This window comes from Tamandua tetradactyla, chromosome 26 (genome assembly GCF_023851605.1).
Source record: "Tamandua tetradactyla isolate mTamTet1 chromosome 26, mTamTet1.pri, whole genome shotgun sequence".
Classification (NCBI taxonomy): Eukaryota; Metazoa; Chordata; class Mammalia; order Pilosa; family Myrmecophagidae; genus Tamandua; species Tamandua tetradactyla.
The window spans coordinates 38,243,663-38,261,478 of NC_135352.1; the positions used below are offsets into that span (position 1 = coordinate 38,243,663).

General features: G+C 35.8%; 1 protein-coding gene across 2 annotated transcripts in view; it reads left to right on the forward strand.

Moving 5' to 3' along the window:
- GLRA3 (glycine receptor alpha 3) overlaps window positions 1-17,816 on the forward strand; it is a 210,766-nt gene that overhangs the window by 26,248 nt on the left and 166,702 nt on the right. For both annotated transcript variants that reach the window (XM_077144360.1, XM_077144361.1), the window contains exon 2: window positions 5,784-5,911. In XM_077144360.1, the coding sequence (XP_077000475.1) occupies window positions 5,784-5,911 (128 nt within the window). The remainder of the gene's footprint in view (window positions 1-5,783; window positions 5,912-17,816) is intronic.

Consider the following 17,816-nt stretch of genomic DNA (forward strand, 5'->3'; position numbering starts at 1 on the left):
AAACCTAAAAGACCAAATTCTTTATCTTTTCCTTTAAAAGAAAATCTTTACAAGCTTTTCCATCTAGCTACTCCAAAACACTGGAAGTTAAAATATCATTATAGTGATTCAGCAGTTATGCTAATTTGTTAAGTCTTATCTTCTCTATTAAAACTCCTCCTTCTTCTTTGATCTCCAAGTCTGGGGGGGTCTTTGGACTATGCTCATTCTAACCTCTTCATGTTGAAAAGGGTTGACAAGAAAGTATGGAATAGCAGTGCATACCAAACTTTGAAATCTCTTCTGTAACTACTTTATGAAATGTGTTTTGAAAATCATTACTTTTTTGTATCTATTTTCTGTTTCATAATAAAAAAGGGTTTTTTAAAAATCTTTACATTACTCATTTTTAAATATATATTTTTTAAATCCCTAAAAAACAGTATTATGGGAGGTAATTGATACCATTAGAGTAAATACAGTTACTTAGAGAGAAACAAGGAAGAGCAATTTCAGGACTGATATGTTAGAAGCATAGTTCTTCAAAGCACAGACATAAAAGAAATGTAAAAGAACTCTTGGAAGAAATGGTTAGAGGGATGACATCAGCAAACAGCAGAGTACGGACATCCTTAAATTCTCTTCTTCATCAAACCAGTGAGAAAATGGCAATAATTGTCAGAATCATTTTTCCAGAACTATGGAGATCAAAGGCTTGCAGGAATATATAGAATGGTGTAATAAGAAAAATGTTCTGTATTTCTGTAATAACAGTGAGATTTGTGGCATTTTATTTTGTCCTACTTCCATTCCCTTCCCTTGTAAACCAGAACCCATACTTAAGATAAAACCATAAGAACAAACAAACAAAGGAGCAATCCAGCAGCCACCAGAGAGGGTAGAATAGAGTTGGAACTCCTTCAAAGCCTCATTCTCAGAAAATTATTATTATTTTACCTTCTGGTGGTTCCCTGGAAGGTCTTACTTGCAAGACTGCTTTTATTTGACCTATCTCTGAGCTCACATGGTATGAAAAGCCTTTTTCCCCTGGGTGCTTGCCAAAAAGATTTAGAAGCAATTATTTAACTTTGCTGCTGTCTGAGGCAGTAGATAATAGTTGAGGCAAACAATAGACTAACCAAAAATCTTAAAAGGAAAAGCAGAGGAATATGTCCATAAGAGATTTGAAAAGCTTTGATGTATTTTGGAGAATACGGTGCTCATGCACAGAATGGTGAGCCCACCCAGGGTGTGTGCATGCTCTGGAAAGACCTGAGAACTTTGGCAGAACTTCATGTTGTGTAATCCAGGAGTAAAGGATAAAGCAGAGTTGTCAGTGTCTGTGACCAGTGTTAGAGGCATGCCCTAATATGCGCACAGCACTCCCTTGACAAATACTGGGAGATTTATTGATTCCAGAGGTTTTTTGAAAACCCTGTCCAATTATTTGCTGACCAATAAACCCATAAAGCAAACTTCTGTATCCACAACTGACAAAAAATATAGGTTTTTAAGAATTTGTTCAGAAAAGTCAATTAAAATTTAAAAAAAAATCAACAGCAGCTATGTTCTAGTTTGCTAGCTGCCAGAAGGTGATATACCAGAAACGGAACGGTTTTTAAAAAGGGAATTTATTAGGTTTACAGTTCTAAGGCTGTGAAAATGTCCCAATTAAAGCAAGTCTATAAGAAAAGCCAAATTAAGGCACCCACAAGAGGTTACCTTCACTCAAGAAAGGCTGATGAAGTTCATAGTTTCTTTGTCAAATGGAAAGGCACATGGCAAACATAGCGACGTCTGCTTGCTTTCTTTCCAGGTTTCTTGTTTCATGAAGCTCCCCAGGGACATATTCCTCCTTCATCTCCAAAGGTCTCTGGCTGCATGGGCTGTTGTGGTTTTTGGGACTCTGCTGCTCTCTCCAAAATGCTTCCTCTCTTAAAGGATTCCAGGAAACTAATCAAGACCCACCTGGAATGGGTGGAGCCACATCTCTGTGGAGATGATCTAATCAAGTTTCCACCCTAGAGTGATGAATAGGGATTAAAAGAAACAGTTGCTCCAAGATTGGATCAGGATTAAAACATAGCTTTTCTAGGGTTCATAATCCTTTCAAACTGGCACAAGCTCCAATAGCAAACTCTGGGGCAGAAGTTGCCACATTTTACTTAAAATGTGAAGTTTTCATTTTAAAAAAGTATGGGACATACATAGGAAATAATAGTATGGAGCTTAAAGCAGAACAAAAGTGTAATTCTAGAGTTGAAAAGTAGAGTAGCTGAAATGAAAAATTCACTGCAAGGATTTATTAATTTCCTGTGGCTGCTGTAACAAATGTCCACAAACTGGTTGGTTTAAAAGAATAGAAATTTACTCTGTCATAGTGTTGGAGACCAGAAGTCTGAAATCAGTTTACTGGGTCTAAATCAAAGTTCAGCAGGACTGTGCTCGCTCTGGAAACTCTAAGAGAAAATGTGTTCCAGGTTCCTTCCAGCTTCTGGCGACTGTTGGCACTCCCTTAGATTGCATGGGATCATTTTAGTCTCTGCCTCTGTACTCACTCCACCGTCTCCTCTCCTGTCTGTAGCCAAGTCTCCCTATCCTTGCCTCTTCTAAGAATACATGAGATTGCATTTAGGGTCTCCCTGAATAATCCAGGATAACCTCCCCATCTAGAGATCCTTAACTTAATCACTTCTGCCACGTTCTTCTTTGCCATGCAGGTGTTCCAGAAATAAGGACATGGATATCCTTTGGGAATTCCAGTATTCACCTACCACACAGTTCAACAGTAGATTTGAGCAGGCAGAAGAAAGGCTCAGTGAACTCGAAGATAGGTAAATTAAGATTATCTAGTCTAAGGAACAAAGGATCAGAGAAAGGAAAATGAACATTTGATAACATATAGTTTTATAAATGGATGGTTTTCATGAATTATGCACACTGAAGAACAAGTTTGTCATATAGACTCTACAAGTGGGCCTGGAAAGAAAAACTGGGATAGCAGCTAAGCTTTTCAATAACTGTGGAGTGTAAATTAGAGAAAAAATATATAAGAACAATGAAGATAAGTAGAAGGATCCAATACTACATAACATTCACTCACTCAATTAGTCATCATTTCTTTAACATCTATTGAGTACCTGCCATGTATAAGGCACTGTTCTATGCTCTGAAAATGGAACAATGAATTAAATAGTAAAGCATCTGGGTGGGCCACAGTGGCTCAGCAGGCAAGAATGCTTGCCTGCCATGCCAGAGGACCCAGGTTCAATTCCTGGTGCCTGTCCATGTAAAAAAAAAATAAAGCACCTGCTCTCATGAAATTCATATTTTAGCTAAGGACAGAGAAATATAAACAAAGACTCTACATATCTATATGCATATAAAATATATAAAGAGTATATTTACAGGGGGAATTAAGCACGGTACTACGGCAGGACTTTTTACATAAGGAAATATAGAGAAGCCATTCCAATATGGTGAGAATTTGGCAGGGACTTGAATAGCAGAATGGAGCAATGCAGCTGTCTAGAGAGGAAGATTCTCCAATACAAACTGAAGAGGCCCTATGGAGGAACATGCTTACTGCCTCTCCCTCTGGACAGATTGGCAAGGAATGCTTGAGAATGGTTAGTGGACATTAGAGAATGGGGAATGGGGTGAGATAATTTGGAGACTTGTATGTTATTTTAAGAACTTTGAATTTTACTACTGATAAGATGGAATTTTAGGACAGGGAAGTGATATTCTGATTTATGTTTAAAACTATCACTTTGTCTACTGTATGGAGAGTAAACTACAGGGTGGACAAGGGTCAGGCAGAGACCAATCAACAGCCTTAATGTTCCATGTAAGATATTTCGGTGGTATGGATTAGGATATCAGACGAGGAAGTTGTGACATGTGGTTAGTTTCTGAATATAGTCTGAAGAAAGAGGGCAGAGAGCTCCTCTGAGCAATAATAATCAATGAGAAAAAGGTCTTAAGCATGACAGAACTGACAGAGTAGGAAGAAGAGATGCTTCAGTTTAGTCAGTATAGTATTTCGGAGCTGCATGTGCCCCAGAAAAACATATTCTTAAACTGACTCTATCCCTGTGGTTGTGAATCCATTATAAGTAGGTGCTTGTGAAGAGGTGACTCCAGTTAAGGTATGGCCCAGCTCTGTGAGGACGAGCCTTAATCCTATTACAGGGGTCTTTTATAAGTGGAATGAAATTCAGACAGAGAAAAAACCACAGAGGGAGCAGCCAGAAGCTGATCTCAAGAGAACCTGGAGAAGAACTGAGAGGCCAGGAGAAGCCACCAGGTGCTATGCCATGTGGCAGAGAAGCCCGGGGTCAAGGACCGCTGGCAGCCAGCCCCAGGATGCCTTCCGGAAGAAAGCATCACCTTAAGGATGCTTTGATTCGGACTTTTCCCTCACCTCAAAACTGTGTGCCATTGAATTTCTACTGTTTAAGCTAGCCTGTTGAGTGGTACTTGCTTGAGCAGTCCTGTAAACTAAAACAGGCAGAAAGTGAGGATGGCTGAATGAGAGTCATTATGGAGATGAGTGACTCAGAATATCCCGAACTAAGTAGAAGCTCTAAAAGAGGGCCTTGGCTAATAGAAGCTGTCACTGCAATACGATGCCTTCAGAAAAACCATTCTCACTTATCACTGAGATTAAATGTCAGAGTTGTACTTTTCACTGCATATATGTGTTTTGTGGGAGGCAACTTAATGGTGATAGCACTAAAGTCATGTTCTCAGGCTATACTAAAAATTCTGGCAGGAGATTCATGAAGAAGTTAATAGGTTGATTCAGCTGCTTAAGTGGTGACCTAAAATATTCAGGTTCGGCAGTGCTTTTCATAGTGGCACAGAACCAGAAGGAATGTGATAATTGACAATTCCTAGGAAGCAACATCGGTTTGGACACAGCAGCTGGAGACACCATGTGTGCTCTGAAAAGACTGTTCTATTCCCCAAGCAGAGCTTTGTGGATGAAAGGAATCATGTGATTCTAGCAAGCAGGCCAGACTCTGGGTGCCACCTAATCTAAGTAAATGAGGAGCTGGAGAAGGAATGCACTTACATGTATGGGCTTATAGTTTGAGCAACTGCAAAAAAAAAAGGGGGGGGGGGGCGGATATTTGAATGAGAAAAATAACACTATCCTACCAACAGGCTCTCAGCATCATACCCTGGGGCACAGACTGCATTGGTAGTAATTTCTCAATCTTGACACTCGAATTCTAGATCTAAACAAGATGTGCTGTAGGTTAATGACACAGTAAAAGTAGAATGAAGGTTTGTTGCTAATATATTAATACACAGAATTAAATAAAGAAAATTATTTAATCTATTGGGCAGAAGTTTTATTATTTCTGAGAAAAATTCTCAAAACCTGAAAGATGGTGTGTTTCCTGCAGTTGAAAAATGTATTTCACAGCTAAATTTTCATATTTTCTTATGATTGAAGCACTCGAAATACTTTTAGTTAAGAATTGTGATCAGAAATCAGGTTTGCATAAATACAGATTTTGCAAGCCTAATAATTTGGAAGTGATTTTTGTTACAGTTTTAACACAAAATAATATTATCTTTGACAATTGGTGTCTGAATACAAGTAAAATCTTATAAATACTGCCTGTAAATCTATGAATATCTATTTATCTTATGATTTTAGTCATTGTATGGTCTATAAAGCCTATCTTTTTGTTTTAGAAGGTGTTTTTGTTTATCATTTCCTTTTTATATTTGTAGTAAACAGTTGTCAGAAAGACGTATAAAATCTGTTTTTTCCCCCTCATTTGTAGTTTGGTTTCCACAAAGGGAACAGAAAGTGCAAGATCCCGAACTGCCCCAATGTCACCTTCTGACTTTCTGGATAAACTAATGGGAAGGACATCAGGGTATGACGCAAGAATCAGACCCAACTTTAAAGGTAATTGTTCTATCCACTGCTCCGTCATGTACAGCTTACAGATAATGTAATGTGTTTTAAATGCTTAAACAAGATAAAGTTTAAAATCAATTCCACCAAAATGCTAATGTTTAATCCCAATAATCTTCCAATGTATTAGTTACAGATATGCCTCGAAAGGAGAAACCTATTTTCATGCTCATAGCTTTTATAATCTGTCTTCTTTCGACCAACAATTTTCTTCTTTCTCTAATTGTTATAATAGTAATTATCTTGACCATTCATTTTAGGATATTTATATATATATAATTTAATTTTATTGCTTCTCATAACACTAATTGGAAAAGACTCTTTTTTAGAGCTGGCAGTAAACCTTCCCATCACTTAAAGACCCCTTCAGCAGGGCTTTCAATATTGTGGAGACTCAAACACTTGTTAAACTGACATACAGGAGAAGGGACAGGGACAGGTTAGCTAAAAGCTGCTAATAATATTTAAGACATTATTCCATTGACCAAATGTTTTACCTGAATTTCTAAGATAGAATATAATTATCAATTTAAGAGTATTCCTTTTTATTTCTCTTTAACATAGTGATAAGCAACATATCTATACAAATTATATGTGGTTTATTCAAAACACAGTATGACCTGCAAACTAATTTTAGGCTAAAAGATTGGAAAGCTGTTCCCATGTTGCTAGTTATTTAAATATCCTCTGAGTATTATTTTATTCAATAAAGAAAATAATCTAAGTTGTAAAAAAGCACACTTTTTTCATAGGATTCAGTTAAGCTATTTTCAGTCTTAAAAAATATAATGTAGTCTACAATCATTTTTTTTCCTAAATTTGTCCTTATGGGAGAAATAAAAGAATCATTTAGTAGTGGTGTAAGAATTATTTAGACTGAAGTGATAAATATCATTTGCGGTAGCAGGAGAGAAAGAAGGGAAATGATGCTGATAATTTATGAGCATAAAATTGTGAATTGCCTCAATTTCAAAATTTTAAAATCCACATTTACATTGTGGATTGCATTTTTGTTTTCTAAGTTTTTGGATCTAAGCATTTCCCTACACAAGAAGAGAAAAAAAATAGTGTAGCACATAGCAGAACCATAGACAAATGAAAACAAGAAATTTCACTATATATGAGAATCTTTTTTCAAATGAAAGGATAGTGGTATCCTTGTCTTTAGATTGAGAGCTAATTTTTAATTAATTTTGAAAAGTATGCAGTAGTTTTCATCTCAGTAAACTGCAGGAAGATAATTGGTAATTACTGGATTCATTAGGATGGCTCCAATCAGTGATTCAGAATTATTTGTTTTCACTGAAAATGAAAGAGGAAAATATTCTGTCAACTGTGAATACTTTTAAGAGCATGTAAATAGTCTTGACAGATATTTGAATTAAAATATAGGCCAGAAAATAGTGGCCCCGGTCCCTTTGCCATACTCTTGGAAAGTTTATTTTATTATTTCAACCATTTAGCAGAGAAAGGAGTTTTAAACCATTTTAATGTAATTAATTATTAGTATTTATATACAAGGCCAGGAAAGAATGCTGAAGGTTTGGTCTAGTTTAAAGTGAGTGCTGATTCTCTTTTTAAAAATGGAAATACATTCCTAAAACCTAGCTAATAATCAAGCCAGTTCAGAGATGAATAGATACTTTCTTGAAAATAAAAGAATCAGTGTCCCTGATTCTCGCTCTCCAGTGTCCCTAAAGAAGAGGGAAAGAAGGGGGGGGAGGTTAGATTTTCTCTCTTTCAAGATTTTGCAAGACATCTAGTACTCCAAAAATTATAAAAATAAGTGTATGCTGAATCTGAGTGCCAAAAGTAATGATTTCAGTATTAAAAATATCAATTTTGTTAGTTTTTAGCTAGCATCCTTTTACCGAGAGGCAAACATCATGGACCCCAGAAAACACTCTCGTAACCCATTGACAGGTTAAGCATGGTCAACATTTTATAAGTGAAATAACCACATTTTTTGCCATTTCATTGCCTGATATGGAAATATAAATAAAATATTCTTCCTTATGGCTACTAGAGATGTAAGGCGCCAACACATGATTCCATATGTCAAATCCAAGACATGACAGAAGAGAAAGACCAGCCTTCTGTTGTCCGGTGCCTAGAAGCCCGGGAGCCCCTCATCTCAAAGGGAAAAAAACTCAGCAGACATAGAAGTATGGAGTGAAGAACCCATTTTCCTAATCATATTTATATCATATTTTCTGTGGGACAGCCTACAAGATTAAACATATGATGCTTTCTTCTATTTTGGTTAAATATATCTTCCCTCTGCCTTTTATGAGGAACTTGGCTAGCTAATTAAATGAACTAAGTTAAAACAAGATTAGATATCCTTCCCCTGACAATTGGTCAAAGCCAAGGAATTAATAGTTTGGAAACTTGGGGACATGAAAGTTAATAATGCATTATTAATCTAGTCTAAACTTCATTTGGAAAAAAATGAGCAAAATTAACTAGATATTTAATTAAAGAAGAATAAAGTATGGGGATTTTCCAAAACAAATGTGAAACTATATTACAAAATATAATTGATTTGGGTTTTACTTCTTCTTGCATTATGTGTTACTGAAAAAAAAAAGAAGCCAGCAAAAAATGACTTAGATAACAGATGATGCTATAGAGAACATGCCTTCAAACTGTAAAAGCGTTGGTGCTGTGGTGCTGGTAACGAAATGCAAACGGTAATAATAATATGATAGGATTCTCACCTTTCAAATTTCCAACAATAGAAAATAATACTAATTGTTCTTGAGAGTATGATACTGATAAAAATACATCATTTAAAGCAAGCAGTTTTGCAATATGAAACAAAAGCCTTAAAATGAATATATGATTTAACCCAAAATTTCCTTTCCAGCCTCAACTATATTAAGAAATTTATTCCTGGAAGCCTATTTTCAAATTTATTACTGTTTTCACAATGATTTTTACATTAAAATGAAATTTATCTTTCAGGCTATAGTGGAAAACAATTACTAAAAAATTAAAATTTACTTCATTAATTATAACTTTGAGTTGCAGATAACTTTTTAAAAATTTTAAATTGTAGACGTTTTCTTTAACCAAAATGATTGCACTCATTTGCATTCCTTTACATTTCTCTAAAAAAACACATTTCTAAAATCAAATCTCTATTTAAGATTAAATATTTCAAATACCTTACTTAAGTGCACCACTCAAAATTAGGAATGAGTCATTCTCTTAAAGCAATTTAATTTGATACTAGCACGGATAGAGCTTACCATCAAATATCATTTTAATAAATAGCCAAACATAAATATTATCCATTTATGATAATAATTATTGGAAGAAATTTAAATATTTAGGTACCTAATTCACTAACATTTATTTTTAGCTTTTTTCGCTGATTAGTTCTCCTCTCCTCCAGAATAGTCATAATTTATCTTAATCCTTTCTGAGAATCAGGGTTCTCCAAGAGAGACAATGTGCCTTTAGGATAACTACTCTAAATCACTATCTTAATCATATTTTATATAATAATGAAGCTTTTTGAAATCTAAGGAATACTTTTAATACTGGTAAATGGGCCTAGAAATGGTAGTCTTCTAAACTGAATTAGAAAATAAAAGTTTCGTATATCATTAAACTAATCAATCAACAGAAATTAGGGTTTTGCACAATTCATTATTTCAAATGTTTGGCCTTAAGGTGGAGAAAACGTAAGTATTGAAACATTTATTTCCATTTTGGAAAAGGAAAATAATGCTGCTATTTATTTCCTAGAAGTAGTATTTTTTCTTGAGTTAATGAGAATTTATTAGATCATTTTAAACCCTTTACTTTAGAACTCCTCCTGTTTAGGGAAAAGAGTAGAAATGTAAGAGACACAGTGAAAGAAAGCACTTCGGCCAGACAAAAATCACAGGCCACTGGTCAACATATAGTTCATTGGTGTTACTGACGGAAGATTCAACAGTCTTTGTATTACAGAAGTTTCATGAAGTTTTATTTATATGCCACACATTCTTTAGATTTTAAGTAGTTTATATTTAAATATGTCTTTCTTACTAAAAAATATATCACAAAAGATTTTTGTTTTTAATTTTAAGGACAGGAGTATGAGTGATATGTTTATGGTATACTAGTTTTTCTGATAATCTATTTTTTTATGGATTGACACAAAAGGAACTTTATAGTGTCGGTGCACAATAAAATTCTGGCTCAAATCTATAGTTGTTGTCCATTGTCTGCAGGTATTTAGTATTGTGAAGAAATAAAATTCCGTTTTGATTTTACTCCTCTACATATGGCCTTTTTTTCCTACCTAAGTACGGATATTTTTCTTTAACAAAATTATTACTCCTGCTCACATTTTTGGGGGGTGAGGGGGAGGCATGGACGGGCACTGGGAACAGAACCTGCGGCTCCAGCATGGCAGGCTAGAATTCTGCCACTGGGTCACCATGGCACCACGCAATAATTGCATTTTTTATGACATTTTTCCAAATCAACTGCCCTTTTTAAAAACTCTGATAGTCTCTTCTCTCAGCTGTGTCTATCTTCCCCTCATATTCTTCACTCCATTGTCCTTTCTCTCTGCATTTTGTAAGAACTGTTCTTATTTTTCACTAAATCACTTATTTGATATTATATGGTATCATTTGTGTATTTTTTTATGTTTAGGCAGATTTTCATCTGTGAATGTATTTTGTTTTTTTCACTGTCCTCTTTAAATATTTGACTGTAAGTTATGGTAGTTGTATCTCAGGTTGCTAGGCAGGTGCAATTTTAAATGTTTAGCTGTTTGTTTCATTTATGAAGGTGGTAAAAAATCTTACATATAAATATTGTAAACAATTCAGTTGTTCAAAATGCTGTTGATGAAAGCAGCACACCCTATGCCCTGGCCCACTTTCTTCTAGGAAAACACTCCAGAGTATTGATAACTTCTTATGAGTACCTATTCTAAGTTGTCCAATTTCTTTATAAACTTTTTGAAAAGCAGGCATTATGACATTCCTTGACACTAGACTGCTAATTTAATATCTCTATTATTGCATGCTGCCTCTTCTATTTTTCCTTTCTGCCCAGTGATCTTTTTCTCTATTAGAAAAGTTGTGGGTTTTCAGAACAATCATGCATAAAACACCGGATTCCCATATACCACCCTATGAATAACACGATGCATTGGTTTAGAACATGTTACAAATTGATGGTAGTGCATTTTTCTAATAGTACCGTTAATGTAGTCCATGGTTTAACTTTGGGTTCATTGGTATAGTTCTTTGGAATTAAAAATATATATATTCTGTTCCCATATATCCATCTAACATTTACCCCTTTTAATCATATTCAGATATATATTTCAGTGCTGTTATTTGAGTTCACAATGTTGTGCTACCATCAACACCATCCATTATCAAAACATTTCCCTCATTCCAAATAGGAACCTTGTACATTTTAAGCCTTAACTTCCCATTCTCTGACCCCCCCCCCATCCACTGGTAACCCATAGTCTAGATTCTGATGCTATGAGTTTGCTTATTCTAACTGTATCAAATCAGTAAGATTATACAATATTTTTCCTTTTGGGTCTTGTTTATTTCATTCAACATATCTTCAAGTTTTATACATGTTGTCGCATGTATCAGGATTTCATTCCTTTTTATGGCTTAATAATGTTCCATTGTACATATGCACCACATTTATTTATCCAATGGTTGATGGACACTTGGTTGCTTCTATCTAATGCTGCTATGAATATCAGTATGAACATATCTATTGGGTCCCTGATTTCAGTTCTTTAGGGTATGTACCTAGCAGTGGGATTACCAGGTCATATTGTAGTTCTCTATTTCAATTTCTGAGGAACCATCAAAATGTCTTCCAGAGTAGCTGTCACATTTTATAATGAATGAGCATTTGTATTCCTCCAAATCTCCTCTAACACCTGTTATTTTTTTCTATTTTTTAATAGCTGCCATTCTAATGGGTGTGAGATGGTATCTCATTGTGATTTTGATTGCCATTACTATGATGGCTAAGGATGTTGATAAATTTTTCTGTGCTTTCTGGCCATTTGTACAGTAGATTTTTCATCAAATTTTTTATTGGGTTGTTTGTCTTTTTGTTAAGTTGAGGGATTTCTTTATATATTCTGGATATTAGAAGTTTATTGGGTATGTGGTTTCAAATACTTTTGTCACTGTGTAGGTTGTCATTTTACTTTCATGATAAATTCCTTTGAGGCACAGAAGTTTATAATTCTGATGAGGTCTCATTTATCTATTTTTGTTGTTGTTAAAAAGTCTAAGAAACCATTGGCTAACAAAAGGACCTGAAAATGCTTTCATCTGTTTTCTTCTAGGGGGTTGATGCCTCTGACCCTTATATTTAGGCCCTTGATCTATTTTGGTTGATTGTGGTATAAGGTGTGACATAGAGATCCTCCTTTTTTGTTGCAAATGGAGATCCAGTTTTCCAAGTACCATTTGTTGAAGAGACTATTCTTTCCCAGTTGAGTGGTCTTTACCCCCTTGTCAAAATAAAGCTCGCTTAAATGTGAGGGTGGATTCATGACATTTAATTTGATTCCATTAGTCTGTATGTCTGTGTTTGTGCCAGTGCCGTGCTGTTTTGATTATATTGGCTTTGTAATAAGTTTAATATTGGGAAGTATGAATCCTCCAAATTCATTCTTCTTTTTTCAAGATGCCTTCAGCTATTTGGGGCCCCTTACACTTCCATATACATTTGATGATTGGCTTTTCCATTTTTGAAAGAAAGTTGTTGGGATTGCATTGAATCTATAAATAGCTTTGGAATAATATTTAGTGTTCCAATCCATGAACACAATCCCCTTCCATTTATTTAAGTTTTATTTGATTTATTTTAGCAATATTTTGTAGTTTTCTGTGTATAAATCTTTTATACCCTTGCTTAGATTTATTCCTAGACATGTGATTCTTTTAATTTCTACTATGAATGGAATTTTTTTCTTGATTTCATCTTTCAATTATTCATTGCTTGTGGATATAAACACTACTAATTTTTTGGTGTAGATCCTGTACCCCACCACTTTGCTGAATTAATTTATTTACTCTAGGAGCTTTGTTGTAGATTTTTCAAGCTTTTCTTTAAATGGGATCATATCATCTTCAAATAGGAAAAGCTTTAATTCTTCTTTTCCAATTTGGATGATTTAATTACTTTTCTTGCCTAATTGCTCTGGCAAGCACTTCCAGTATAATGTTGAATAAAAGTGGTGACAGTAGGAATCCTTGTACTGTTCCTGATCTTAGAGGGAAATATTTCAATTTTGCACCATTAAGCATGATGTTAGCATGTGGTCTTCATATATGTCCTTTATCATGTTGAAGAAGTTTCCTTCTGTTCCTAGTTTTCTAATTACTTTTATCAAGAAGCAATGCTGAAATTTGTAAAATGGCTTATCTGTATCAATTGATATAATTGCATGGTTTTAAAAAATTCTTCATTGTATTAATGTGTTTTTTATTTGCATTTTTGCATTTACATTTTTGCACCCATAGGAAGTAAGAAGTGCAGTTACATACCAAATAATACACTACAATAATACTGGAATTTATAATTACCGATGTGGTTGCCTTTACTGCAGGTCTTTATTTATTTATGCTGCTTTGAACCACTGTCTAGTGTGCTTTCATGTAAGTCTGAAAAACTTCCATTAGAATTGTTTGTAGAGTAGATGAATTCCCTCAGCTTTTGTTTATCTGAGAATGTCTTAATCTTTCCCTCATTTTTGAAAGAAAGTCTTGCTGGGTATAAACGTCTTGTTTGCCAGTTGTCTTCTTTCAGCATTTTAAGTACATCTACCCACTATCTTCTAGTCATCATGGTTTCTGATAAGAAATTAGCATTCAGTCTCATTGGAATTCCCTTGTGCATAACATGTTGCCTTTCTCTTGCAGTTTCCAGAACTCTCTCCTTGTTCTTTGCCTTTGATAGTGTGATCAATATATGTCACAGTGTATTTTTCTGCAAATTTATCCTGTTTGGTGTTTTCTGGGTCTCTTAGATGTGCATATCCACATATTTTGTTAAGTTTGGGAAATTCTCTGCATTACTCTTTGACTAGTCCTCTGCCCCTTTGTTTCTTTCTTCTCCTTCTCAGATTTTATGATGCATATATTAGTACATTTGATGACATCTCTGAAGTGTCTTAGGCTATTTTTTCTTTTTATAATTCTGATTTCTTCTACTCCTCAGCCATTTTCTTCATTGGTGCTTTCTGGATTTTTATCCTCTTCCCTTGGCTAAGCCATCTTTTCTTGCTTCTTTGTTTGTCTTGTTCTCTTTTGTTCCATCCTATACATTTTAATATTTTAAACTATTAAGTCTATAGTTTATTCTCTGAGATGTCTATTTCACCACTTTGTAACCAGTTGGTGATAAGACAAAGATTTTCTTGATCTTCAGCTTTCCTACCAGGAAGGTCTGCCCAAGGAGACTGCAGTGGGCAGGGTTTTCCCTTGTCTCCCTGGCCTGTGTCTTGTCCTGGGCTTTGCCTGTTAGTTGACTTGGAGTCCCCCATTCATAGGTATTTGGTTGTCCCCTCTGTTTCCTAAGAAACACATCTCCCTCTCCCATGTATTCAAAGCCATCAAGTCTTCACCACAGATGGTGTTCTTCTATAGTTCCTTACACTCCTTTTGTTATCGTAGTCTGCTTTTGTCGGGATGGCAAATTCTGGGAGGCAGGGCATGCCAGAGAGTCTTTCCCAAGCCAGTCTCTTCCAGCCAAAACAGGACCGAGGAAACATGAAGGGCACACAGACTGGCTCCAAAATGCCATGAGGAAAAAAGAGATCAGGTGTGGAGGCAAAAACTTCTTCCACTGCTCCTCAAAGCTGAGCTTTCTTGGCATTCCCAGCAAATAAGCCTTCAAGCTAGCTGTTGCCTATAGCCCTGAGGGAGTACAGCATCTTTAAGCTTTCTCTGCCACATCCTTTGGCCAGCGGATTGGAACAATGGTTGCTGTCAGTGCAAGGACCCCAGTGATCCAGTCATTAATCAAAAGAAATGATCAGTGACCAGCCGTTTCTACCCCTGGTGTGTGGGAAGATGATTTTTACATTCCTTTCTGTCACCAGCAAGCTAGGCAGGGGCTGTACCCCAAGGCAGCCTGCCTCAAAAGTGGGAGATGGGCACCAATAGCTGCCACGCAGAGAAAGCAATTTCTATTCTTTACTACAACTTATCAGCTCTTCCTCCTGCTCTTCCCTGGATACTGCACAGTGTTCTTCTGGCCTCTAGAGCTTCAAAATAGTTGTTTCAGACAGTTACTGACAGTTTAATCATTGTTTTGGTGGAAATCCTAGAGCTCTCTACTCCACCATCTTCCCGCAATCCCTCTGCTGTCCAATGATTTATCTTTGCTTCTTGCAATCTCAATTTGTTTATTCATGTTGCTCATTCTATGGGGCTAGTTTTCTTAGATGTCTAGCAATGTTCCTCAGTTCAGGAAATACTGAGATTATTTGCTTGGCTGCTTTTACAGGATTTGTGTGCTCTGTATGTGAGGGACAGTTTTCTGCTACTTTTCTCTCATGGAACAGAAATCTGACCAAGGCTTCACTGCCCTGGTCACAGATTTGCTTTTGGTGACCAGGCTTTGAGCTGAAGTGCCCCAGAAGCCAAAATGGAAAAGGCTTTAGTTTGAACTATGTTCAATCCCTCATCTTTGAGGTATTTTTATGTACTCTGGTTGCTCTAATTTTCCAAAAAGATATTTTCATGTCTTCAAAACTTGCATGGGGCTAAATGCCATCTTAGATTCATGGTGACATAGACAGGAAGCAGAACACTTTCTGAGACAGATACCCAGGGCTTTTTGCTGCAAGCCAACTCCTTGCTCCCATCTCCCTCCCACAGCTGCTTACCCCAGTTTTGCATCCCTCTGGATTGCTCTGGGCACATTGACTCCCTTCTCCATGCTCTCTTCCCTCCACTAAGCAGTTTGCTGTGTTTCATCTGTCAACCACTTTCATTCATTTACTACCTTTTGGAAATAGTCTATGTCATTAAAATAATTGTGCTTTTTCTCCCATTCTCTTCAGTGTAAAAGTTACTTTTCATTTTTATTCCATTTCATTTGAGTGTGTGTTAAGAGAGAGGCATAAGTAAACTACATCCAATCGCTCAACTAGAACCAGAAGCTCCCGGGGCCATTTCAAACCCAAAGGAAACTTAATAGGTACAACTAATTGAATAACAAATAAAATTAAATGCATAGGAAGATTGCAGAAAATCATTTCATTGGAATATTTTACCAGTCTTTGCTGGCTTTCACTTTTTTCCTATGGCCTTAATATTTTGGTTTTCAGTTGGTCTGTGATAACTCTTGATTCTCTTATCCAGGCACACCAGAAACCACCTGATTCTGAATTCCTCTCAAGTATACAATTCCTCTTCTGCTAAATTTTCTCATTCTTTTGCTGATGAATACTCTCTTTTCCTCAGAATTTGCAACAGTTCACTCTATCTCTAGGATGGTATTTGTACCTAAAACTGATTTTCTGACCATATTTTTTTCAGTTAAGGCACTAGCATTTTAAAGGCCTTGTTTATCCATTATTACTATTTTTATCCCATCAAGACACTACTGTTCATTAATAAAATTCACCATTATTTTTGAAAAAGGTATGTTTTCAATTTGTATGTTTGCATAATACAAGGTCATTTTAATAATAGGAGTCTCTTGAATGACAAATCTTTCTAAAACTGTATGTGTTCACTAAAATGTTCACAGATTTAGATTTTAAACATTATATTTTTAGTTTCAATTTTATTTTACCTTTTCTTATTTATGCTGTTCATTCTTGGTAATTTTCTTTTTGAAAAATTTTTAAATAGACGATAACAGAAGAGTTGCAAATACAGTACAAATACCTGTTTATCCCCTTGAGCCATTTGAAAGTATGTTGCCAACCTGATGCCACAACCCCCTGAATTCTTTAGTATTTCCTACCAATGAGGAAGTTTTCCTTTATAATCATGGCCTATGAGATATAGAAATTACCATGGAAATAGATACATTTCCAGGATTTTTGCATTATAATTTGCAGACCCCTATTCATCATCAACTGTTCAGGAATGGCTTCATAGCAAAAGGATCCAGTTTAGAATCACACGTTGTATTTATTTATGATTTCTCCTTGCCTCTTTCAGTCTGCACCAGTACCTCAGTCTTTCCATGACTTTCATGATCTTGGAGCTTTTCAAAAGGTTATCAGTCAATTATTCAGTAGAATGGCGCTCACTTTTGGTTTGTCCAGTGTGTCCTCATGATTCAAGTTAGGCCATGCATCTTGACAGAACTATCGTAGAAATTATGCTGTGTTCTTGTGATTGAGCCTCATCCCTGATGATGGACCATGTCAACTTGAACCATAACTTATGATGCTCACTTTGATTACGTGATTACATTGATGTCTGTCATACTGCACACACACAGACATACACACACACATATATCTCATTTACATCTGTATTAACTTCTTTATTTATTCATCTACTTATTCAATACTGTGAGTTTACTTTGATATCTCCAACAACATAGGTTCATGCTAAATTTACGAATTTCTGTATTTTAACTCCTTTGCTTACAGCAAGAAACCTGGCTCCTAGTATAATTACTTATTTGATGAATGTGCCATAAAACTCCCTTCTCTGCAACCACATCCTTTCCTGAACAAATGACCTCCTCAGCCTGTTTGGGCTTGGAAACTCCACTCAGGTCCTTGTCCCTGGGAAGATGCTCTGTCGACTCTGACTCTCCATGCCGGGTCACTGTTTCACCACCCCGCTTGGCCTCTGCCATCGCATGCTGAGCTAGTCCAATATGGACACTCACTTCATCCAACTTGACCTGTATAACCCACAAA